Source organism: Telmatherina bonti (genome assembly GCF_933228915.1).
Source record: "Telmatherina bonti genome assembly, chromosome: 11".
Taxonomy (NCBI): Eukaryota; Metazoa; Chordata; class Actinopteri; order Atheriniformes; family Telmatherinidae; genus Telmatherina; species Telmatherina bonti.
Genome location: NC_136629.1, coordinates 17218626 through 17246356, shown reverse-complemented (window position 1 = coordinate 17246356; position 27731 = coordinate 17218626). Strand labels below are relative to the sequence as shown.

The window sequence follows — 27731 nt, the reverse complement described above, 5'->3', positions numbered from 1 at the left end:
CACAGGAGCCCCCGGGGGACACGGTCGAATGCCTTCTCCAGGTCCACAAAGCACATGTAGACTGGTTGGGCAAACTCCCATGCCCCCTCCAGGACCCCAGAGAGGGTATAGAGCTGGTCCACTGTTCCACGACCAGGACAAAAACCAGACTGAAACTCCTCAATCTGGGATTCGACTATCCGGCGGACCCTCCTCTCCAGGACCCCTGAATAGACCTTACCAGGGAGGCTGAGGAGTGTGATTCCCCTGTAATTGGAACACACCCTCCGGTCCCCCTTCTTAAAAAGGGGGACCACCACCCCAGTCTGCCAATCCAGCGGTACTGCCCCCGATGTCCACGCGATGCTGCAGAGGCGTGTCAGCCAGGACAGCCCCATAGCATCCAGAGCCTTAAGGAACTCCGGGCGGATCTCATCCACCCCCGGGGCCTTGCCGCCAAGGAGCTTTTTGACCACCTCAGTGACTTCAGCCCCAGAGATAGGAGAGTCCACCCCTGAGTCCACCAGCTCTGCTCCCTCATGGGAAGACGTGTTGGTAGGATTGAGGAGGTCTTCGAAGTATTCCCTCCACCGACCCACAACGTCCCGAGTTGAGGTCAGCAGCTCCCCATCTCCACTGTACACAGTATTGATGGAGCACTGCTTCCCCCCCCTGAGCCACCGGATGGTGGAACAGAATCTCCTCGAAGCCATCCGGAAGTCTTTCTCCATGGCCTCGCCTAACTCCTCCCATGCCCGAGTTTTTGCCTCGGCAACGGCCGAAGCCGCATGCCGCTTAGCCCGTCGGTACCCATCAGCTGCTTCCAGAGTCCCACAGGCCAAGAAGGCCCGATAGGACTCCTTCTTCAGCTTGACGGCATCCCTCACTGCTGGTGTCCACCAACGAGTCCCGGGATTACCGCCACGACAGGCACCAACGACCTTGCAGCCACAGCTCCGGCTGGCCGCCTCAGCAATAGAGGCACGGAACACAGCACATTCGGACTCAATGTCCCCTGCCTCACCCGGGACATGTTCGAAGCTCTGCTGAAGGTGGGAGTTGAAGCTCGCTCTGACAGGGGACTCAGCCAGACGTTCCCAGCAGACCCTCACAACACGTTTGGGCCTGCCAGCTCTGACCAGCTTCCTCCCCCACCATCTGAGCCAACTCACCACCAGGTGGTGATCAGTTGACAGCTCCGCCCCCCTCTTCACCCGAGTGTCCAAGGCATGTGGCCACAGGTCCGACGATACGACTACAAAGTCCATCATTGAACTGCGGCCCAGGGAATCCTGATGCCAGGTGTACATATGGACACTCTTATGCTGGAACATGGTGTTCGTTATAGACAATCCATGACGAGCACAGAAGTCCAATAACAAAACACCATTTGGGTTCAGAGGGGGGGGACCATGCCTCCCAATCACTCCCCTCCAGGTCTCACTGTCATTGCCCACGTGAGCATTGAAGTCCCCCAGCAGAACAATGGAGTCCCCAGAAGGAGCACCCTCCAGCACTCCCTCCAAGGACCCCAGAAAGGGTGGGTACTCTGAACTGCTGTTCGGCGAATAAGCACAGACAACAGTCAGGACCCGTCCCCCGACCCAGAGGCGGAGGGAAACTACCCTTTCATCCACCGGGGTAAACCCCAACGTGCAGGCACCAAGCTGGGGGCTGATGAGAATGCCCACACCTGCTCGGCGCCTCTCACCATGAGCAACTCCAGAGTGGAAGAAGGTCCAGCCCCTCTCGAGGGTACTGGTTCCAGAGCCCAAGCCATGCGTCGAGGTGAGTCCAACTATATCTAGTCGGAACCGCTCAACCTCGCGCACAAGCTCAGGCTCCTTCCCCACCAGAGAGGTGACGTTCCACGTCCCTAGAGCCAGCTTCTGCAGCCGGGGATCGGACCGCCAGGGTCCCCGCCCCTTGCTGCCGCCCAGCTCACATTGCACCCGACCCCTACGGCTCCTCCCGCAGATGGTGAGCCCACGGGAGGTGGGGCCCATGTAACCCTTTCGGGCTGAGCCCGACCGGGCCCCATGGGCGAAGGCCCGGCCACCAGACGCTCGCTCTCGTACCCCGCCTCCAGGCCTGGCTCCAGAGGGGGGTCCCGGTAACCCGCGTCCGGGCAAGGGAACATTCATGCCCAGGTTGGTCGTCATCATAGGGGTCTATGAGCCGTGCTTGGTCTGGTCCCTCCCCTAGACACCTGTTTGCCATGGGTGACCCTACCAGGGGCATAAAGCCCCCGACAACATAGCTGCTAGGATCTTCGGGACGCACAAACCCCTCCACCACGATAAGGTGACGGCTCAGGGAGAGGTTTTTTTTTTCAATTTTAAATTTTCACATGTTCAGATGCCAGATGGAGAAAAAGTTACTGCTTTTCTCCAGCAGAGGGCAAAATGAATGTCTTCGACTATTTAGTAACATAATGTTACATCTGTTTTGGAAAACTCGTAAACAGACGATAGAAAAACTGAAATAATGCCCCGAGATAAATCTTTGACCATCACATTTTAAGTCAGAAAAGTGTAGGCACATTTTGGATTTTTTGCTTTGAAGGGAAGAGCAGAGCTGGACATGTCAAAAGCTATTTGTAAACTCTGAACTCCATGTCACGTACAGCAGTAACGAGACAAACATTACTGCCCACCTTGCAGGACACCATCCTGAGGTAAATGCAAAGCTAATAACAAAACATACTACAGCAGCAAGCCAAAAAGACACTCAAACCAGCACTTTTATATGCAGTTCGAGCTTTTAAGACAAGAGTAGAAGTTTAAAACTCTGGTTCAAATATATTGCTACTGAATAAAGCTTAAAAATTGACACACCAATTCTTTTAATTTGGGAAATCTGGCTCCTGATTTAGTCTGTAAACTTGGTCATCATACAACATTTTCACATGGTCTGCTGTTTAAAAGCAAACTAAAAATCTGAAATTGGCACCCAAGAAATTGTTGAAAAATTGCATTGAGAGAAAAGCATAAAGTCCCAGCTCTACAAATTATCATCCACTTTCCAAAAGAATAGTAATAATAAAAAAAAAGAGGTCTGGGACAGCACACTATACCTCATTCAAGGCTAAATAAAAACATCCTGGATCCAGAACACCACCTGGATCAAGCTCAAAACCAAATTATTTTTCAGTTAGGTTGCGCCTCACATCAGGTAATATTTTCATGCAAATCAGCCCAGAACAATAGGCAACTGTGATAAAAAAAATAAATAAATAAATAAATAAAAAAAAACAAGCAAAATGTAAAGGACATGATAAGTTTTGTGCAGTTAATACAGTATTGTGGAAATAAAGGCTCAGTGCTGGACGCAGACAATATTCAGTTTGCAGTGGTTGTAGAACACTCAGTCAACAATCTGTCCACCAGCTCAAGTGTTATACTATAAGTTTTATTGAAAGTGCGCTGAAAACAAATATCAGGCACAAGAGAGCACGGCTCATTTATTTTACCAGCAACAAAGGCAGCAGTTTATCTGAGTTTTTGACCTGGCATCTCCTTTAGCACAGGTTATTTGTTTGGTTCTTGTAAGGCTACTGCCTTCTTAAAGTGGCCGAATATGACCAAAAAACCACACAAGAAACATTTTATAACCTATTGCTTTGCCTTGCATTTGTTACCAAATAGTTTTATCTATATTATATTTGGTAAACAATTCAAAATGTGCAGACGATAATGCCTTCTCTTCTGAGGGAAGGAGAAGGCAGGGGGGTAAATTGTTGGATCGACCATTTATGATTCCAAATTTCGAAAATCTAATTAAAGTGTATTTCACCGATTTTCATCTGGTCTTTGTACCGCTTTTTCCTCTTGTGAAAGAAAATCAGATTTAAACTGCACATTTTAGCCTTAAGACCTGAAATTCACTAAATCTAAAATGTACACTATAAAAATGCTTTGTTTGCAATATACAGTTGTTGTCCCATGGGATACCTGTGCAATAGATAAATAAAACCCACCAAACACAAACTGTGCTGAAGAAAGACAAAGTGATGATGATTATCTGGCAAAATAAAAACAATGATATTATTTAGCTGAAAAGAAAGAACTAACTAATCAAAGTTAGACCAGGTGTGCACCGAACAGAATATAAGGAGAGCAGAACATACAAGGACTTCAAAATAAGACAAATAAAGTACAAAATTCAGACAACAACAATGAACAAACAAATACGTTTTTTGTGTTGGATCAAACACATGTAAATTAATTACAATCAAACTAGAAGGATTTTAGTTGTTCTGGCATTACCGTTCTGGAAAAAAAATATTCTTGCAGTTGAATTTAGCTAGCTAACACTTTAACGCTTATCGTATCAGATAGCTAAGTAGGAAGCTAGCCACAAATTGGATAGGTAAAATACTGGCTAACACTTCAGCTTTTTCTTGTCATCATCAAAATATTAAATGACAATGTAAAATTAAATCTTAAAACAAAGCCGCAGGCACTCACAATTTCCTTCACAGTGAAGAAAAGACATCAGAGTGTTAGCTTTACACCATCATGGACACATTCTTACCGCATTTGAGTTGATGTTCTCGTAGCTTGCGAAACTCCAGGCCATAGAGGTGGGTGGGGAAAACACACACTGTGTCATTACCGATCCTCACAGAGTTCTGTCCAGCCCAGAGGAGCAGCCACTTCAGCTGGCAGTCGCAGAACAATGTGTCGGTGCTGAAATGCCTGAAATACCAGCACACAGTCACAACCCACACTGAACTCAGTCAAAAGGCTTTAATACAGCATGTATGTGATATGTCATGAAAACAGGTGAAACTGATAAAGCTAATTACAGTTTAATTGGTTGTGATCAGATTGTCACTCACTTAGCCACTAGGCTAGGGACAGGCCACTCTGCTCCGCAAGGACGGCCATCCTGCAAGTCATGGGAGATTCCCTGGTGCAACACACCAGGCTCAAATCAGTGAGTAATTAGCAAACTTGTGCTGAGTTTGATTTCAAGCTCTGTACAAGTTTGCTAATTAAATTTGATAGGTGTAAGGTGTATTACCGCAGGGAAACTCCTAACACTTGCAAGATTGCAGCCCTCGAGGAGCACAGTTGCCCACACCTTACACTAGGCTATAGTGTCTATCAGCTTCTTTGATTTGTAGACAAGGTTACCTGCAGACACATTTCAGGTACAACTATGTGACACTTTATAATTATGCATTGTAACATGTGAATGTTTGAATTCCTCAGACCCTGAAACTAAAGGTGGAAAAAAAGTGGTTGCCAATTCATGACTGAAATGTCTGAATACCTTTAATATCAAACAGGTTTGAAAATCACAATAATGGGCTGTAAATTTTAGCACTACATTACCCCCACATTTCAGCAGCCCCATTGCTGCTGCCTTCAAGTTGCAATCCATGATCGCAACCATGATAGGCATCATGATGACAACCACGATGCCTATGGAGGCATTGTACAATTTCTGTGCGCTTCTTTCGGTGTACATAGTCAATGAAAACTTTCAGTTGAAAATTTAAGGAGCACTACAAAGTGCTTGTCCACTACAATGGACGAGTGGACAATTTAAACGCAGACATTGTGTTTAGTTACTCGTCTGTCCAAAAACAAAGATGATATTTGGAAGTGAAAATCCTGTACCTGCAATGCAAGAAGCCAAATACTCACTTATAATAATAACAAGTTAAAATGTGTTTGCCTTACAGGACTTTAAGAGCCACCAGGTGACTAAACAGATTGGCTGTCAGAGTAGAGAAGATGTTCCCTGATAAATTCCTGGTTTTGGAGAAAGCACACACACATGCAGAAAAGGGTTACGAACCAGACATAATAATTCCAAACAACTGTGTTTTTCATACATTACCAAATCCTCAAAAAAGGTCAAATTCTCAAAAGAAGCAATTTAATCCAAAAAAATGAAATGCATGTCCCAAGTAAGAAATTACTCACAATTTTGAGAGGTTGCCAAGATCAAGAAACATTTCAGGTGTCAGGCAGCCAATTCTGTTATTAGACAGATCCCTATATGGACAGAAAGGCAAAGAGAAGCACGGCTTACTTTTAAAAAAAAAATATTTGACAAATATTGTTAGCAGAACAAAATTAAAAAAAAAATGGAAATAGTTTATGTGTGTGTGATCCACATTTTTATACACGCCTGCAGGAAGAAACAAAGCAGCTGTAAACAATGGTTATATCTGTCATGTATTCGGCTTTCTGGAAAGTTTGTCCTGACCTTCTCTAACATTTTGCACTTCATGTAACCACTCCTGGCACACACATATTATTTCAAACACAAACACATTCAAAGGCATGCAGCGGGCTTCCATATGCGAGTGGCTGAGCTCCGTCGTGTCCGAAGCGCCATGCCCTTGCACACTGTAATTAAAGAGCCGCTACGCTGGAGCAGCTGTGGGAAAATAAGCAGAGCACTTGAATAATCACCAGTTGGGGAGCACTTAAATTAGCCCTGTGCTTCTCCCAAGCCATGCACACACGCGCCCTGAATCAGCAGCGCTAACTCACTGTTTGCAGCCCGGCCAGTCCAGATCCCACTAACTATCAAGGCTGCAGTAACTCACACCCTAACTTTTTATTCCAAAACCAGGCAGTGTAATCATGAAGAAAATTGCTTGAGTGTTTTTGCATTCTTCAACAGCATTGTGTAAGTTTATATCACAAAGAAATTTAGAGAACACGTCAAATCTGAATGAAAATAGATGTCGAAATTAGCTCTAACTAGTACTAATTAAACAAGTACACCCACCTTTGTCACCACAGCTGTTCTTGCTTTGCTAAAAGGCATTTTTGCGTGTGATGACCTTCTTCTATCTTTATGTTTTATTTACATGCTGCAGTAGCCAGACCATAACCATATCTGAGACTCCAGAGCTCATTGTTTCCTCCTGAATAAATCCCTGCTCTTACTCCGTCTGAGTGAATCTCTGAGCTATCATCATATCATAAGTTAGCTACTCATGCATCACGTACATCTACACTCCTAAAAACGATGAGGCTGGGAGAATTACACAAGCATTTGTCAGTTAAAAATTCTGAAGACCTCCTTCCCCATGACTTTGTTTACTACTAAGAAAGACACCAGATATGAAAGAAATCTAATTTAGTTATTGTGACTATAATCAAATGCTAATTTCTATGATCACTTTGGTATGGCAGTGTTTTTTGATACATTCTAAACAAGTAATGTGACTAAACAGACAGATTGCCTTCTAAACCACCCAAATTCCATAAAGTTGGCTTTAAAATTGTAAATCTATAAATATCTGCTATTCTAATGAACCCATTATTATACAATTCCCTCCAAAAAATAAACAACATATCAGAAGTGAAAAAGTAGACATTTTCCATTTTCCACCTATTGAACTTGATGAAAACATTGCAAAAAAGCATTGTGTTACATCCCGTCTTTAATAATTGTCTGTAAACATGTAAGAAATGAGGAGACAAGCTGCTCTAGTTGTAGGAGAGCAGATTTCTAGCTGCTCAAACAGTCCAGTCCATTTCACCATGCACCAAATTGTTTGTGTTGGTGAAAGGTCTGGACTGCAGGCAGGCTGATTCAGCACCTAGACTCTTCTCCTGTGAAGCCATGCTGTGGGGATGGATGTAGTATGTGGTTCAGCATTGTCCTGATGAAATATGTAAAGCCTTACACCAAAGAAACATCTAGACAGGAGCAGAAGTTGCTCTAAAACTTCCATGTATTCTATGACTTCACAGCTGCCCATGCCATAGGCATCAATGCAACCCTATGCTATAACATATGCACCGATGCCTAAGGGGAAGAAGACCAAAAGCATATGGTCTGTCTTGTGCAGATAGAGAATTCTCCCAATTCTCCAAATGTGATGAAATTCCATCCTGTAGATCAGAGGTGTCCAGTTCTGGTCCTTGAGGCCCATAATCCTGCAGGTTTTCCATGTAACCCTGTTCCAACACACCTGATTCAAATGAATCAGCCACTGTGGAAAAACTTAATTGGCTGTTGGATATGATTACTGTGAGCCAAGTGTGTCAGAAAATGGATACATGGAAAACCTGGAGGATATCGGCCCTTGAGGACTGACTTTGGGCACCCCTGCTGTAGAAACGGGGAAAATAATATTTAGACTTAGTTTGTCATAGATTGTTGCTCATCTAGACATCTGAGAGGCTCTGTCTCTTTGAAAAGCTCCTTTTATACCCTACCACATTACTCACCTGTTGCAAATTAATACAAATAGTTGTCAAATGCTCCCTCATTTGTTTTCTTTCCCAACCTTTTGTTGTACTCATTTAAACTTTTTAGCAATGTGTTGCTGCCATAAAAAGTAAGATGAGGTCAATGGAATGGTGAAACATTTTAGTTTCAACACGTGGTATATTGTTAATATTCTACTGGGGGAAAAATACAGGTTTGAGATGGACAAATAATTGCATTCTGTCTTAATTTACAGTTTACACAAAAATCAGACTTTTTGTTTTTAAATAGTGTTTTTTGTCATTCACTACTTTCACTAAATAATTGCATTTTGACCAATGGCAGCAACAGAAAATCACAGATTAAGTCATTACAATGGCACCTGAGGGTGAAAAGATATTCAACACACCATTGGACCACACCAATCGTGTGAGTGTTGAATTGAACTTAACCCATGGCTTCTTCCAGCAAGATAATGCACCCTGACACTCAGTAAGCATGGATTAATAATAACTGAGAAAAGGCAACAACAAGTTTGAGATGTTGACTTGACCTCCAAATTGTCCAGATCTCAATTCAATCAGGCATTTGCCAGAGCTACTGGAAAAAACAAGCCCAACCTACGTTGGCACAACTTTGCAACTTACAGGATTTAAAGGATTTGTTGTTGATGGCTTGGTGCCAGATATCACAGCATGACTTCATAGGTTCAGTTGACTGCACAGTCATGGCTGTTTTGGCTCCAATTCAGTATCAGTTTTAGGCATGTGGGCATAATCCTAGCCAATAAGTCACATCTTAGTTAAGTCAAAACATGAACAGATAAGGCCTTTATAGCTGCCAGGTCAACAATTATGGAAAATGTTATGTTTTGCTTTGTCCTTGTATTAATCCATGTGGTCCTGATATACAAGTCTTTCTGACAAAGATACATAAAATTTTAATGCCTCAGTCCAGTCTTCCTCTGGTCTTGTCTTTACAGCCATGACTTTTCCTAGCGTCCCCTTGGAAAAGAGTATTTTAAGGCTCCATCATACTTACAGTCTTCTCAGCGCCAGAAGACCACGGAAGGCTCCAGGCTCCACAGTACTTATCAGATTATTTTTCAGGTCCCTGGAAAATATACAGACAGACAGATAGAGTGAATGATGGTAATTCTTTTCTTCTTTCATCCACCTCACCATGGATCCATCCAAAAATCATTTTAAGTTTAATTTAGGGAGTTCAGAGTACATAATTCATTTCATATAGATGTTTTTTATGATTTACACCAGAGTCTAGATAAGACTTGCAAGTGGAAATGAAGGAAATAACTTTATTTACATGTGTATATGCAAAATAAAGGAACATTTTATTTTATTTGTCTAATCAAGAAATATTTCTGTCATGAGTTTCAATGGTCCACAAAAACTATTTCCTGTTCGCTGTGGGACTGAACTACATTCAGCAAAGAGGCAAAAAAAAAACACATGGCCGCCAACCTTTCTTTGTCCACCCAAACCTCCTCCTCCGAAAAGTTCACAATACTAAAAATGGATTTCAGAAAAGACCCTCTCTGGTTTTCTCGACAGGCCAAGAAAAACTTCCTGAAATTGTGTCCCTTGCATCCGTTCACTCTGCCCTGTATGTCCAGCATGACCACAAGGACAGGAATGGTCTTGATTTATTCATTTGAGGGGAATTTATTTTGGGGGGTTTTTGTTTTTTGTTTTGCATATCAGCAATAATTTAACTCAACTTAAGTTGGGTCTTCTTTCTTTAGTTTTTGTTCATTAACAATCATAAATTTAACACACACGCACACCGACAAAGTAACTCAACAGAAACAAATCACAGCCAACTGGATCACTGAGCCCACAGCTATTGCCCCATAGTGAAAATAAAGGTAATGGTTGAACTGCTTTTATGTCACACAGGGGACAGTTTTGTGGAAAAAAAAAGCTTTCTGCTACTTAATGAAGGCAGATGCTGAGTCACTCACCTTACAGGATGAAAGATTTATAGGAGCCATGTAATGATCTAGGTGTAGTGTCTAAAACCTCAGCTGATCCTGTTTTACAGGAGCCTAATTGATGTTAATCTAGTGGACGTGAAGCGTTATTACTCATACATTGTTAGCAGCAGAAAAATGACTCCTATCTAAGTTTAATGATCTGGATCTTGTTTAGTCCAGTACAGAAACACACACACAAACACACATACCATGTGTGTGCACTGGTAGGGCTGTAGTTAGGTCCACTATTCATTTCAAAGTTCAATTTGATGTCACACCATCTTTGCGTTTTGTTATCCATGTCTAAAACAGAAGTGCACACTTGGAAACAACACTTTTTCCAAGTTAATTCTTTGTGGCTGCTGCTGACTTTTCAAAAACCAGAGTCTCCAGTGAGACTTCTTGTAGATAACGCTCCTCTCCTGGATTCCACTTTGGGAAGAAAAGGGAAGTTGCCTTGCTGACAGACTAAGCCCCTGGCCCGTTTGGGTCAGTCAGCAGCTAGCTCTCATCTCCCCTCACACTCGCAGTTCCCTTTGATCACAGAAACAGCCGGCGGAGCAAGTGGCTAAGTCTGCAGCACCTCCTTTCATCCTGAACCGTAATGCAACTCACTGCTCTGCACTCTAAATTTGCTGAATGCTCTAAATTTTGCACCTTATTGAGTGACTACCTTACCAAGGGGCAGAGGTCACCGTTCAGTGAGTCCACAGCTGGTGACTGAACTACTGTATAAGCACTATTATGATGTGCAGATTTCCACAAAGTCAATAAAAAAATTAAAAAAAAGTTGCTGATTTACAATTTTGCATGTTTGGATGACGTTCCTAGGTATTCATGAATCTGCATTATGGACGAAATAATCACAAACGGTATAAACAAATAAGTCCAAAAATATCTACGAATAAATTGCATAAATGATGATGATTGTGGCTCATTAACTGGTTCAGGATAGGAGGAGTCCGCTACATTGTACAACAGAATGGGTGCCAAAGGCTTTCACAATCATAGGAAACTATTTGAAAGTAAGTTTTGTATGCTTGTATGTATCCTTTTCTGTGATTTACTGACACAAATTACCTTTAATCTCTTCTGTGAGTAAACTCCACTTCATCTGGTACTGGATCAAACAACGTTAGCAAAGGACGTTGTATAATATAAACAGCATGAAAGCAGTCTATATTAGAACCCAGATGTTAAGTAAATCAGAAGCTTTTTTTCGACTGTCACTAGTTGCAACAAGCTGTATGAGTTTGTATGGTGTGTGAACCATTGGAAAAATGCTACATCATCAAGTGTTTCCTTTATATTTTCTATTAAATCATTCTTTTATATTGTATTGTGTTGTAATTGATGATGGTGTTTCTCCACTTAGCTACCCACTTATGGACCATGTCACCCTTTAACTGGAAAGTTTGTCCATTTAGCCCTAAACTACCACTCTGCACAACAAACAGTATCCTTGGGAAAGATTCTCAAACTGGAAGGCAGTTAGTTAACTTTGGTGCTTCATTAATCCAGACCAGGGGAGATTAAACAAGAGAAACATTTGAAACCCGCAGGCAGTGGTACCGAAGACCCAAAATGGTAGAAACTTTCGCATTTAGCATCATTATATCGACTTTAGCCTTTGGCATCATTATATCAATGTTTTAGGAGGATCTTAGCTTTAAAGCAGTCAATAGTTTCTCTACTGGTTATATCGCTGACCTGTTAACATCATCAACACTCCAGCACACACTTTGAGTTCTTTGGGTCAGAGGTCCTATTTGGGGGCGTAAAGCTTTGTCAGTCTGAAACTCTGGGACAACCTCTCAGAAAGATGAAATCATGTTGTCTGACCAAAAACAGCAAATTATCGAGGTGATTAGTCATGATACGATGCTGTATCTTTTACTTTTACTTATGATGTTGCCAATTTTATTGTTTGTTTTGTTTATGTCATGTCAGTGATGTCAGTGACAGCATTAAAATGAATGGCATTACCATTTTCAGTAACAAGTAATCTAATTACTTTGTTTGTCGTTACAAAGTTATTACTGACTATAAAATATTACTAACAGCTCGTTACAGCTGTAAGTTTAAATTTATGTTTGTTTCATGTGTCCAGATGTGTTACTGTGTTACTGACACCAGTGGAGAGGAGGCAGAGCTGTACACTGGGAGAATGCTCATAATGTTTATGTAGAAGAGTTGCCGTGTCCTGTTGTGGCTGGGTGGAAGCCAATAAAGCATAGTTACATGTCTGAGCCAGAAGAGGATCCTAAATTATCTTTACAACCATAATTCAGTGAATAAGTAATGCTAAAGACACAGTGTTACTATAATTCTTCACTCTCAAACAGTTTTCATCTGACCCGGAGCTCAGGATCAGCAATACCTACATAGCCTTACTGATGAGGATTGACTGATGAAGAGTAAAATGTCATGGCAGACTTGGGTGAGTCAGTGCACAGCCAAATACACAAACACAGCCACACACATGCAAACACAATCAGGAGATACATGCAGCAATGGTGAGTCCAGTAAAAGAAATAAAAAAAAGTTTTACATCACAGAAATCGGTTTCCTTCACAGAGACGTAAAGACAAGAATGATATGAAAAATGTTCATTATGAGCAGAAACAAAATGGTTTTCCTTGTTGTTTCTTTGCTGTAAGCAGTTAGAATGATGTGAACATCTCCTGAGGAGCAGGCGAGAAACGACATCCAGCAGTCTGAGAGTTGGCTTGATGGTTTTTCTGTTTGTAATTTTCCTTTAAGTTTCCATTTTATTCATTAGTCAGATCTGGTACTCTGCTTTATTATGAATAAATGAACATGCTGATGAATGTGAGGTTCAATTAAAGGGAAAACAAAATAATTACTTTTCTAGTAACTCTTGTAATGCTGTAACAGTTATCAATGTTTACTTCTCTCAAAAAAAAAAAAAAAAAAAAAAAAAGTAACATGAACAACGCTGGTTAAAGTTGAGAAATCAAAGAAATAACATGTGAAACCTGGGTGGTTTTGAAACTCTTTTGTATTTCACATGTGACCTTGATGGGATTTGGAACATGCAGAACACATGTTACATATGTAAAACATGATTTTAGTACATTTTCCTGATAAGAACACACACAAAGCATGTAATCACATGTGATAACCATATTCATTCCCATGTGAAGCATGTAATCACATGTGAAACCCATGTCATTTTTTGTGTGATCTTGCTTAATTACAAAAACACAAAATATCACGTTACTTTGGATGTTTTTACAATGAGTCTTCCAAAACCACATTTTCCTGGGAAAAACCTTGACAAGATTGCTGTTCTCAAGGCTTTACAATAACATTTCACAAGTCAGAAGGTGACATCACAGTGGCTACTTCCACTCTTCACATATAGTGTGTGTACCTTCTCAGCCATCTTGGATTTTAATGGGCGAATGCAGTCTTTGCTCACTTTACTCTGTTGCATCTATAAGGCTACAAATCCACAAGCAATTGAAAAACTGGTTAGCTGCAGCTGGAGTCTCACCATAGGACTGCATTCACCAAAGAGATACCTGAAGTTTTTTTACTATGAAGGGTCGACCGTCACTTTTTTCCAACTGGTCTGGAACTACTGTATCTTTAAAAGTTAACAAGGAATATTCAGGATAATCAGCTTCCTGCAAGACTCTGGAAAGAACCCCCCCCCCCAAGACATGCAAACAAAGAATTGTGTGAGATACATCTTTTTCAATAAAGTGGATCCATATGCTTGTAACCTCTCCAAGATCCTCTCCCGGTGGAGCACAAGTGCATCTCTGGGGTGCAACCACCAGTTAAACAACTATTAACTTTCTGGAACAAAATGTACAATTTCAAAACAAACTGATAAAACAATGAAACATGTAGCAAATGCACTGAGGTACAGAGATAAAATTCTGACACAGTTGAGCAAACAAAGAAGAACTACAAGACAAAGAAAAAAAATACAGATCGTTTTTTTTCCCTCATAATGATTAAGTGATACTTTGGCAATTTCTTTTATGATTAAATCTCCATGGTTGTTCTCACCGCTTCACAAATAAAAGGATCTCTAACACAGGAGATAGATGTCACCTTTAATGTCTGAGTGAAAAAGGAAAACCTTTAATCTGTGATAAATGCAAGCTGTCGCAATGGATTGAAGATGTAAAGCAGAGTGAAGCAGAAAACAGTTTTTCATAACGATGCTTTATTAAATTATACTTAAAAAGCAAAGAAACTTAAACAGAAAAAGGGACTTTAATGATCTTTTTCCTCAAACAAAAGCAATTTCTCTCAGCTACATTTATTCCATTGCCACTGTTTGGGTATTTATAGAATAAATGAGCACACAGTTGAACATATAAACAGATGATAACTAATATGGAGGAACTTGTCCCACATATCCACTGTAGATACAGCTGGAGCAGCTCAAATGAGATGAATGTTTAAACAATAACCATTTTCTACTCCCGCAGTCCGGCGTGTTTGAGGAGCAGCTGCAGCTCGGTATAAACTTCACCATTTGTGGTTTATATTTGCAAAGCTACTGAAGTGTTTCCCAATTAATTTAAACTTCTCTGTATACCTAAACCCACTCGGTTCCTCCTGAGCCACATGACCCCGATGATAGCTGCCTGTTCACAATTTGACACTAATGGGCAGATTTCTCCCTGAGTCTAAATGAAAACAGTCACTCTGATGTGCTCACTATTAATACACACACACACACACACACAGATCAGACACCACCTACATCCTCCAGGCAAAGCAACACTTTGATGGCAAACTGTATTTAATCATGTAAATTCTAATTAACTAAATCTCAGTGTTGATGTGATTATTCGAATACCATCAGATTCACTAAAAGGTCAAACTCAACGTGAAGTGCACAAGCAAATAAAACTGCAGCTTGCCGGGGCCACTTGGGCACTCAACCAAATGGAAAGTGAAGCTACGTGATGTATTAGATTGTATGCCTACTTAATGAAATGAGACGAGCAGATACATTCATTAGTACGTCTTACATCATAATCCTCCCTGGCATGTCGGTGCAGAGAGCTGCACATCTGTCTGTAAAAGGCACCTTGTTTCTAGAAAGGATCCGTCTCATCTCAGAGGGCTCATAATCGGATCTGTACACAGGAAAGACACACTGTACAACCAAGCAGGTGAAACCTATGTGATAAACTGAGAGAATAAAAGCAATTTTGATCATTCCTAAATAGTTTCAGATTTTTAATATTGGAAAAAAAAAAGGCTATATTTAAATTAGCAATCTTGAGGTCCGGTCCTTCACGATCTTTGTTGTTTCCCTGCTCCACCACACCTGGACCAAGTAGAATCCAGTCAAATGGATCAAACAGCTTCTTGTCAACTTCTTCACAATGGCACAATAATTTCAGTCAGACCAGGGAAACAGCAAATCCTGCCAGATAGCGGCCCTCAAGGATTACAGTTTGAGACCAGCGCTTGACTGGTCAAGATTCTTGACTGAGGGGGTGTGTTGCCCTTTTTCAATATTCCGCCTTTGGCTTTTACTTTTATTTCTAGTTTCAGTAGAGGTCTGGGCAGGAAGAGCTTGGATGGCACAACTGTATGGCCAATATCTGAGTATTATATTGTACGTCACTGATGGCAGTTTACAAATCTTAGCATGTTTAGATGGTGACACTGAAAACAGTAACATATTAGCCTCCAAACTTTAACATGTTAGCACCAAGAGTTAAAACCTGTATAACCTTTGCAAACTTATTTGTTTGTTTCTTGGGAGGTGGAAAGACCAAGAAGGTTGATCCTGGCCGGGACATTTCATCCTTCACCTTCAGTGCGTTGCAGGGTGAGGTTTTGCACGGCATGGTGTCCATATGTTTATATGTTTTACATGGTGTGTTGTATAAACTTTAAGACTTCCTCCACACCTCAACCAGCTGTTCTGCAAAATCATCCCAGCCTGGTTGAACCTTTATGCATCAGCAGAAGAGTGGAAATGAAAGCTTTTGGCTTCCCAATTTTCTGCATTTGGATTTCTGACCAATCACACAATAGCTGTCTGACACCAGAAAACAAGTTCCGTCCAGAGGATGCATAGATACAGATAACTTCCAAGAAGTCCCATATCAGGGCTGGTTGTCCCTTGCAGCCCTGGAGAAAGAACACATTTTTACTGAACCTTTTCGGGACAAAACGGATACAGTGTGCTTCCAAACAAAGCTGAAATAAACAACTCAGACATTTGAAAACCGGGCGCAGTGGTGGCAGAACATTTCAGTATTCCTGGTAAAGCTTATGTACACTCTTGTGACGGCAGCATTAATGCACAAAATTATATTTCAGAGCAATATGTGCCATCCCAGGGAATCCAAGCTTTTGACAAAACCTGGTAGTGCCCACCTCACAGAGCCCAAGCCTGGATAAATGCAGAACGTGTTCTGCAAGGTTTTCTTTTTAACTTTTTTCTGTTTTATTCTATTTATTAGAAACTGAAGTAAAGCTGGACACACATGCAATATCTTAGGCTGACGCAGCAGCACTGAGATGGAAGTTAAGGGCCTTTTTTGTTGTTTTTCATTTCTATCATGTCCCAACTTTTTGTGATTGTCTTTGCAAGTTAATCCACACTAAAATACTGAAACACAATATATATAAAAGGGTAAAATCCAAAAAATGTTCACAGAGACCGATTTAAAATGAGATATCCGTGCATTAATGGCTCAGAGGTCAGTCCGATGATGATCTTATTGATGGTTTGGCCACATGTTGACTTTCAAAGGCTGACTGAGATAACCGCTTAATGAATTGTGGGGGCTGCACGGTGGCGCAGTGGTTAGCACTGTGGCCTCACAGCAAGAAGGTCACTGGTTCAATCCTTGGCTGGTTTGGTCAGTGGCCTTTCTGTGTGGAGTTTGCATGTTCTCCCCGTGTATGCGTGGGTTCTCTCTGGGTACTCCAGCTTCCTCCCACCTTCCAAAACACATGCATGATAGGTTAATTGGTCACTCTAAATTGCCCCTGGCGAGCTGTCCAGGGTGTACCCTGCCTGTCGCCCAAAGCCAGCTGGGATAGGCTCCAGCTTCCCCGCAACCCTGAATTGGAATAAGCGGTTCGGAAAATGAATGAATGAATTGTGGGTAAATATGTGCTGAAAGCTTACGGAGGAGCAGCCACTCAAACAGTTCAGTCCAGTTAAACTCACTCAATGTGTTTGCATTGTGACAAGCTTGTAGCTGCAGCCAAAGCATCAAATGGAAATGGACTCTTTAGTGTGTCTTTGCATAATAAAGATAAATTATACAAGTCTAATGACCTTCAGACACACATTAGTCAGCCATTCTTCTCTCCGAGAGAAATGGCACAAGCACATTTCTTTCTCAAGTCCCTGTCAGTATAAACTGAGAAGGCATGACTACAGTTTAGTTAAAGTTTCGCCTTTTTCTTCTCCACTCTTCTTAAATGCTTTAGCCTCCTTAAGTCATTACCTGTCTGAATCCATTCCCAGCTATAAGTAAACATTTTTCAAACAACGCTGCAGAGCAATTTATTCCCACTGACAAGCGGTGCATTTTAAAATGCTGTGATCTTCTCAGATTTCACTTCCGACTCAGAGCAAGTGAAAAGTAGTAAAAAGAATAAATGAATAAATATCTACAAAATAATAAGCAGTCACCCTCTCTTCACCACACAGTCAAAATAATTAAAGTTAAGGAGGAAAAAAAAAAAAGAAAGCCGGTTTGAGAGCAGATGCTCCAAGAATCTTCTGATCTGGGAAGATTTCTTTTGTCAACACTTTCCTGTCTTGAAGCTGCTGCTCTCATCAGTGTGAAATATTTCTACAAGAACAAAACAAAAAGGTCAAGGAGAATGTGAAGCAAATACTTCAAAGATATGCTTGTGATGCATGCCCTCTTGCTCTTTTGCTTTAAAGAAAAAAAAAAGATATAAAGAAGAACTCTCAACACTCCTAAAATGGAAATAAATGTTTTAAATATTTTTATTAAACTGAGGTATAGTTGACGGGCTTTAACTGGCATTTGATTTGATTGTGCAAGACAATATGTAATCATCAACATGTAGAAGTGGGGCAGACTGGGAAAGCAGAATCCATCCTGCTGTTTCTCCAAACTTGGCCACTGAATCGGTCACACCCAACATGCTCACATGTTTCTTCTCAGCTGTGACCCAGCGCTGATCTCCTGTAAAAACAACAACTATTCATATTACAAGACTAAACTATGATCCATTTAAGGCCCCATCGCACTTGAGCTCCTCTTTGAGGTAGGCAGTGAAAGAGGAGGAGAGGAAATGCCAGAAATTACAGTATGCTGTTGGTGTAACTGCAGATTTACGTTCAGTCAGGTAAACAATCTGCAGCACAAATAATGGTGCAAACTGAAGCAGAATTTATGACGAAATTGCACGGTAATTGCAAATTAATGTTAACTAGTGAAAAATAATAGAACAAAGTAGATGTGATAATAAGCACTAATGTGTTTGAGTTGCTTAATGAAAAGAATCATTATAACAACTTAATGTTCAACATAAAGAACGAGAGGTGCAAAAGCATGTTTGTTAATGTCACGGAAAACAAATAGTCTAATCCAACTGAAAGAACGAATTATTTTTTCCATTTCTACACATTATCTGAACACATGCATCACAGAATAAGCATATTGGCTAATTGATTTACAGGCTTTTTTCTTCTTCTTTAAGCAAGTGTTATTGACCCAGTTAAGCCAATTATTGTCTTTTATCTCTGTTATCCAGTGGGGGAAAAAAAGGGTCTGCTTGGTTTACAAATGCATCATCACTACCCGTTTCACGGCTGCACTCTGAACTTCACCCTGTTGTACATTCTCATGCACGGCCGGCCAGAAGATGTGTCCTTCAGCAAACTGGCACTTCCTCATCAATCACCGCCCCGCAAGGAGACGAGCTCACGAAAAAGACTAAATAAATGTCACTTTGCAGGAACAACGGGAGGTGCAAAACTTTTTAAAAGGACGCCTCCTCACACCTCTGACATCTGGTTCTCGGAGTGACTAATCACAGATGCCATTTGGAATTCTGATACCGTCTTTGTGGTCTACGCCGTCCATTCAGCCTGCCTCCAAATACTTCTGGCGAGATGAATTGGGTTTGGTTCAAATGGATGAAAAATAAGTAAGTCTACCAAGAATAAATAAACGGTCACAAATACCATATGCTACAGTGCTACTTCTGTAAATATACTTTCTTCCTTGAAGGTTTCAGTGGCAGTCTACATCGAGCCAAAATGTTTATATTTAAAACCAGTGATGCTTTAGAGAGTTTCAGGAAGGTCCGTTGACCACACTGCATTCTTTGCACATTGTACAAAAGTACAGCTTTAGTCCAAACTATCAAGAATATTATAAGTTTTTAAATCACCATGAGAACTGTAAATTATGCCAGTCCTGTCTGCAGTGGGATTCTTTGATGGAATGGGAGTCAGTGTCCTGAACAGAGAACAGTGACAGGCTTTGTTTCTCTTTTGCTCCCATGGGATCCAGTTTAGCTGACAGTAATGGGGTCGGTGTCCATTTGGAGAAGGGTGGGGGCGGTTCAGGCCACCATCCAACATACGGGGGCCCTCCATAAGAGGACACTATCTGGGACATAGAGAGATTGCACATCCCTGAATACAAAAATGCTACCATGTTCCATAATAATGAGCCTGTGTATATGCACAACAGAGCTCTGCTCATTACCTGGTCATTCTGGTATGTCAGTTCATTTAAAGTGGAAATGTAGATATAATCTACATGAATACATGGTATAATCTCATATCCTTTATCAGATAACGACATTTATCTAATTATTAGAAACTGGATTACCACCCCAAGTTTTCAACCCAATGCTCTGATGGTTTTCTGCATGTAGACCAGGGACGTGCTGTGGGTTCCAGGGTCAGGTAGTCAGACAGTCACAAATTTCACAAGACACACAAATGATTATTTACAGGCAGGTAAGAGTCTGCTTATAGTAACACAATAAAGATTGTAAGATACCATTAAAAAAAATAGCAAAACTAGCTAGATTATTCAATAGCAGTCCCCAGTTAACTTTGTATGTCATGACAAGCAGTTGCATATGTTGGTGTTATTCCTCAAAAGAAACAAGTGAAAATTGTTTAAACCTCTCAACAAGGGTCACCCTGCTGGTGCCAACATCAGCCAACTTTGACAGCGAAGCATCAATTCACTAACTTTCTAAGAGCATACGTTGTTTATAACATAGACAGGTGAAGTTAAATGGTTTATGGATACAGGAACAAGACCACCTCTTAACTACTCCTATAATGACTTGAAAGTATTTTGAAGCTAGCAAACCCAGCCATCATCATCCCATTCCTTCACACCATCCTCAATGCCATTTTCCAACTTTCTTCTTCCTCATTCAACAATCCACCCATCCTTCCTCTCCATCATCTTTCATTCCATCTATACATCTTTCCTCTTAGTCATCCATTCAATGCCCCTCTCCATCACTCATTTCAATCTCTCTCATCCATCCAGTCACATGCATGCATCCTCCTATTCCTTCTACTCATCTATACTTCAACCTCATCCTCTAGCTAACCTATCCAATGTCTATCTCACCCAGTCTTCCATATATCCATCCAACCTTCCGTATTTTTGTCCATGCTGTCCTTCATAAAATCCACCTTCTCATTCCTCCTCCCATGCAACTATCCATCAATGGTTGACTCAGCTTGGGACAATGACCTCCTGACACAGAACCTCAAAGTTTCTTTCTCAAAAGCCTTCAGTGACAAATTAAATGGGCTCAACAATTCAAATTCCACTTCACACACAAATGCTTTGACTCTTTATTTCTCCAGTTGCTCACTTGTGGCATAGATTACCACAACCCTGAGGGAGTTCGGAAATTCTGTCCCCGCTGATATCAGGCAAGATGAAAAGACACACTCTGGATGGGTCACCCCTCCATCACACTACAATGCTCACACTTAGTTTCAGTCTTTGGGTCAATGTAGAATCAACAATTGGCCTAATCTGTATGTTCTAGTGGAATGAGCCCACATGGACAAGGAGAACATGGAATGACCACACAGAAAGGCCTTGGTTTACTGAACCACTATCCAATGAGGAACAGGTTGCCATGCAAGCAGGTTACAATAAGTCAACATGAAATGTGTCATCAGTTATGTTACCATGTGTTGTTATCTAAACATGTTAACGAACCGAATACTGTGTTGAGTGTTACTCAAACCATAACAGTACCTGCGAATAGTTTCAGAAAGCATGGCTGTAAACCATTGATTAAAGACTTCTATTGGCTCCTGCGAGTAATGAAATTTACATTACCTCCACTATATTGGAAAGGGGAACAACGGTCTCAAAAGCAAGACTAATTAAAAGAATTTTTAAAAGAAATACCGTCTGCATGTCTAGATAACACCAGTGGTAAATAGAATAATATGCTCTGGGATCACCACATTTCCACTGCTGCCTGAGAAAATCTGTTAGTTGAACTTTATTGGGACCACAGCTGCGCCATGAGTAGAGCAAACACACACACACACATGCCTTATTAAGCTTGTCAATCAGCTCCCAATTCAGCCCAACTCTTAGATAGAGTCAGCCAGCCAGCCGTGCAGCCAGGAAGTCGGTCAGCAGGGCCACAGCCGAGGGAACATCTGGCAGCCAGTTTCAACTCACTGAGGCTACCTGGATTTGCATCAACTGCTAATGACAGATGCATTTCTGCCAAAGGCTGCATGGGGACAGACTGTACCCTAGGAGGGATGTGAAGGAGGGGAAAGGCCACAAGATCTGCTGCAGCCCCTTAAAGGGCAGACACAACAAACCTTTGACTGAATGCCCTTAAAAGCCACGCAATCATCACTCCAGTGGAGCTGGTAGGATCAAAGCAGAAATTTATAATGGTGCTAATAAGACCCAATCAGACAGGTGACATCATCCAGTATTTCCACCAGCAACACAAAAAGGGATGGGGCCGAGGGTCAGAATTACTCCAGTGACATTAACCCAGTATGAGGTTAACTGTCAAGTCGTCAAGGAGACGGCAGTCAAACTGTCTGTAATAATTTCACAGCAGCCACTGATGTAGCTCATGTGTGTTTTAGAGCGCTTCTATATGTACATGCCGACATGTGGGGATGGGTGAGTGGATGGAGGCGAGTTATCAAGCTGTCTGCTCCGTGTGATTTCAGTCCCAGTCTGATTTCCTAATCATCAGCTGACGTCGGTGTCACCATCCGGTGGAAAAGCAGTGATCGCCAGGCTGGACAGATGTGAAAGCAATCAATAGCTGACTTCAGGAGGCCAGAGCCGGGGGCAGCCATCACAGAGCTTCTAATCAGACTCCATGAATACAACCCTCCGGGATGTCGCATATGGAGCGAGATTCATCGACACAGACCAGGGCTCGTCAGTCATGCTGTCAAATCCCCCCGATCTTGGGCTGCATTAGTCTTTTATATGATGCTATATATTATCCCTTTTACACATTTACTGTGGCAGCTGAAGTTAAGCACAGGGCCTGAGAATTTACAAAAAAAACAAAAAAAACAAAAATTCAGGGAGCCTCCTGAAGTGTAAAAACCGACAAAGATTTCCTAATTCCCACCATGTCCCTGTTTGTCTTTTCCCAGCTAAATCACAATACTACTCCTGTGATGACAGCTATCAGGACTCTGGGGAGTTAAAACCAGTTAAGAGTGTTTGATTTAAGTACTCACAGCTTTTCCAGGGCAGCCAAGCCATAGAAGGAGCCATTCCTCAGCAGAGAGATCTTGTTGTTGCTCAGGTTTCTGTTTACGGACAAAGGATACAAGGCAGGGAAGATGAAGTGAGCCAACAGAACTACTGAGCAGCGGTACATTTGTAAATATCACAAAAGAAGAGCTGGGGGAAATTACTTATTCAAATGGGTGATAAATTGTTTATCCGCTGACTGTCAATATGTTGGCAAGAGATAAGGATTTAGGTCTGATGAGATTGGGGTTGTAAATTAGTCATCCAGGCCACGTTTCTATCTTGTTTATTGCCGTTTGTGTTTAAGACGGGTAATGATCCAAGTCGCAAGCCCTCCACCACTCCTCCATGTCAAAATATCAGCATAATGGAAGAGCTTGAAGAAACGCCGTTTCAGCACAATTCAATCATCCATTGCACACATCACAATGGCAAACAAATCAATGAAATGCACCACAGGGATCTTTAAGTGATGAATTAATATTCAGCAAGGAGATGCGGTGCCTCCATTTTGATTACTTCTGTGGAAGTCGTCACCGCAAATCCTTTTTTACCTCCCCCGTCCATTTTTGGGTAAATTACGACAGTGCTGAATATAAAATGAGAAACTATACATTTCTCTGAGTGATGCATTAGTCTGACAAAACTTAAAAAATAGAGCTTTGTGCCTCACACAAATGTACGAACAATATTGTCACATTATTCAACACACAGGGCTTGGAACTTTAGAATCTCCAGAGACTTTCCAATGACCATAAAGCAAACCCAGAAGATATACAGTTGTGATTGTTTACAATTAATGTGACCATATCTACTGCAAACACACTTAGGGTCAAGCATTTTGTTTTCTAATCCTGACTACCTCAAGTCCTCAAGTGCATTGTAAGTTTAGAACTATAACCTGAGGTTAAATAACTACAACTGCAAAGCAAAACCAAATTTAGGTTGCCCACCTGCAGAGTAAAAGGAAAGCACATAGACCAACGGCACGTATTATCAGGTTGTTATAACCCCAAAAATAAAAAGAAAACCCACAGCAACTAATTAGACCACATGCAGTCAGTGTTAAGGGCTGCCTGGATGGGGGCTTAAGTCTCCTCATCCAGACAGTTAATAACTTCCAGCATCTTTATCCAGTTTAACCTGACAACACCAAGTCATTAGCACCTCAGAGCCAGACACAGACAGAAACAGTCATACAACTCTGGGCTGGGGGATGGGGGGGATAAAGTGATTGGGAATATCCATAAAATGCATGATATTTTCCTAAGTTAAGACTTATTTTGGTTATTTTTTCTGCAGGACATTTCTTTTTGTGATGTCACATCCACACACCAATTAGTATTTCCTGCTAATAACAGTGAAATAAGTTTTAGTAACTGATGAAATGTAAGTAGACAGAAGCCAGCTGTCGGAAAAATCAACAGGAGGGATGAAGCACAGGAATCCAGATGCTACAGAGAAACATGCTGACACAAGGGATTCAATTACTCCCAATCAGACAGAAAATCTATGGATAAATCCGGCCTCCATGGTAACAATTGTCCAAACCTAGTACACTGTGTTCTATGTTTCAGAGGCAGAAACAAACTTAAAAGTTTCCCTCCTTAGTGTCAGTCCAGACTGTAAAAAGCAAATTATCAGAGCATGGCTGTCCGAGTCCGGTCCTCAAGATGTACAATCACGCAACTTTTAGATGCGTTCCTTCTCCAAACCTGATTCAAATGGATGTCTCGTCAGCAGGTCTGGAAGAGCTGAATGACATGCAGATGAGGAAGTTTAACCATTTGACTCAGGACTGTTTGAGAACAGATGTATTCAAAAGCTGCAGGAAAACAGTTTTGTTGGACTTGGACACCCCGTGAACTGGAGGTTTGACCACTGTGGATCTGGAAAGACTGCAGTTCCTGACACTATCATGACTCTATTGGACATCCACTTAGCACTAAATAGCGTTCATAGACTGCACATAAAACGATGGATGTAGCCTCCGTGACATCACCCATAGGTTTCTGAAGAGCTGAATTGAAGCTTGGTGGGTGGTTCCTACCATCGCCATCTTGGCAGAGGCCTACGTGTCGTCTCGCCCAAAAAAATGCATATATGGGCAAATAGGTAGAGCTGAGAGGGGGGCTGTGAGCAACATGGTGGATGATTAACATCAAGCGAACTGCAAGCTTTCTGTAGGTAAGACTTAACCGAGCTAACCCGGAGATAACACTAGCTAACCAGCTAAAGGAGGTAAGCGGGCTAAAGTTAAGTCACATTGTTAACCGGCTAAAAATCGCGGTTGTTCTACGTTCTTCTGACTTGAAGCAGGAGATCGGGTACCTGTCAGTCAAAAGGCCATGCCCCTAAATATGCTGAACATTTAGATGTGCGAGTTAAAAAAAAAAAATTCACTCCCCCCACAGTTATCATGAAGGTAAACCTGACCTATTAAACTGAAAATGGATTTTTGAACCAGGCTGTAAATATGTTTATTTCTGCTGTGAAGTTGGTCTTTTTAACATGGGAGTCTATGGGGATTTGCTGTTCTGCAGCCAGCCCCTAGTGGATGAAGGAGGAACTGCAGTTTACGGCACTTCCACATAAGCTTTACTTTTAACCACCGGAGGCTCCATCCATCTTTCTTATATGGTCTATGATATCATTGGTGATAGAAGTGTGCATTGTGTGTCTGACATATAAAAGGCTGGATGAAACCTAACGAAACCCAAATTCTGTAATTCAAAGCAAAAGCAATGACTGTATACAGGCTGTTAAATAAAGCTGTGATGCTGTATCACATGCAGCTGAAAATGTACTGAAATCAGGAATAAAACAACCACTAAGCGTCCTCAACACTAATTATTCTGAAAGTGGTTAAAGTGACTTTGCTAATGCATGGATAATGCGTTAACTTTCACAGCCCTACTATTTACATTTTTGTTTTAAAGCCAAAAATGTGATAACAGGGAACTGCTTCTCAATTTGCCATCTCACTGCACATTTCTGCCAAAGCAGCTTAGCCAAGTTCCCTCCACCCCCATTCAACTTTAAAGCTGCAGTGATCAACAGTTCATACAAAAATCTATCACAGACATGGTGGTAATGACTCGCATATTTACTGTTTTTATTCAAGCAGTGGTGAAAAAAATTAAAGCAGATAATTTGTAAAAGCTTCATACAAGGCAGCCATAAGCAGCTCTGGCACAGCTTGTGTTAGATCTGTGGCTTTTATTTTAAACTGGTGGCAGAGATTTTTGCCCATTGCTGCTGTAAACTGCATTAAAGATAAATACTGTTCATCATTAAAAGCTACAGGGCATAAAAATAACTGACAGCTTGTAGTAAAGATGACCGAATGGTGGTGTTGCGGTTAGCATTGATGTGTCACAGCAAAAAAGTTAATGGTTTCATGGGTGGACGTCTGTCTTTTTCTTTCATTTTTGCAAAGTGAATCCACAATAATTTAAAAAAAAAAAAATTAAATTTCAGGATAAAAATTTTAGAATATATATGATCATATAAATAATCCGCATGATGAAGCAGCCAACACACTGCACACTCGTTTTTAATCCATCTGGCTGTAAATTGGCTGCATGGACATGTAATACTCAGTAGACCCTTGACAGAATGCATCTCTGTCAGAGGCCAGCGGTGTGAACAGGCAATGGAAAGGGTGTGAGGGGTCGCCTGACATCTTCCTGGCTTCGGTCATGCAGTGTTTCGATGCAATGTCCTGGATGGAGGTGAGAGGAGTGCCGATGATACCCCCCGCCGTCGTCACCACTCTCCCCACCGTCTCCCAGTTAGAGGCCTTGTAGCGTTCACACCACAGAGTGGCAAAGTGGTTTTTCCTGAAGTTGACAATGATCTCGTTAGTTTAGTGCAGTCATTCCCGACAACCTCATCATGAATGTGGACAAAACTAAAGAGATCATTGTCGACTTCAGGACCAGCCACCTCCTCTCAAAGGCCACAAACTATGGTCTGTGGTGGCCATGGGAACGCAGTCATGAGTCATCAGGGTGAACACCAGCGGGTGCAGAATACACCTTTGATGGGAGCCTGTGTTGAGGTAGATGGTGCTGAAGGGACCAGATCCTCTGGAATGATGCTGAACTGCAGTAAAAAAAAGCAGCAACCGATGTGTTCCTCTCCTCCAGGTGAGCAAAGCTTAGGTGAAGAAAAAAGGAGATGCCTTCTTTAACTGGCAGTTTGGGCCAATAGACAAACTAGAAAGAGTCAAATGCGGGGTCCAGACCTGATGTGCTTCTTTAGCAGCCCTTCAAAGCACTTTATCATACTGCGGGTGAGTGCAACAGTCATTTAATGATGTGATTTGGGGTATTTCTGGCACATAAATGATGACTTGAAGCATGATGTTACGCTGGTTTGCTTCAGAAAAGAATTGAAAATGTCTGTTAAAGGCCCATTTATGCTCCCTTACGTATGTAAATGGAGAGAACCCTCATACTTCCATGTGTCTTTTACATTCTAGTTGATGAGCTTATTCGTCCACTAGTGGGCAGGGCTGAGTTCCAGATTTGCTTCTGTGTTTTGATAACGGTTGTAGTGGTAATGCAGTGCGATAAAGTTGTTTACAGCTGTTCTGAAAACACCATAAGATGCAGAATCATAAGACCACAAACTCTTTTTGAATTTCCCCTCAACTTCTGTATTTTATTAGGTGGTTTCTCTATCGTCTTGGTCCTTCCCCTCCTCTTCTTTTGCTGTTGGTGTGTCACATACAGCTAAACACTGCCCAAAACTTCTTGTGGCATTGGTCCGTTTTCTGCGTCAAGTGAGAAACAACAGAGCCCCCTAAAAAA

At 41.6% G+C, this 27731-nt stretch overlaps 1 protein-coding gene across 1 annotated transcript in view; it reads right to left on the bottom strand.

Moving 5' to 3' along the window:
- Positions 1 to 27731, bottom strand: part of adgra1b (adhesion G protein-coupled receptor A1b) — a gene marked incomplete at both ends in the record, with an annotated part of 190841 nt that overhangs the window by 144902 nt on the left and 18208 nt on the right. Inside the window, 5 exons of the mRNA XM_079248652.1 lie at positions 4516 to 4679; positions 5673 to 5744; positions 5919 to 5990; positions 9211 to 9282; positions 22899 to 22970. Of these exons, the coding sequence (XP_079104778.1) occupies positions 4516 to 4679; positions 5673 to 5744; positions 5919 to 5990; positions 9211 to 9282; positions 22899 to 22970 (452 nt within the window). The remainder of the gene's footprint in view (positions 1 to 4515; positions 4680 to 5672; positions 5745 to 5918; positions 5991 to 9210; positions 9283 to 22898; positions 22971 to 27731) is intronic.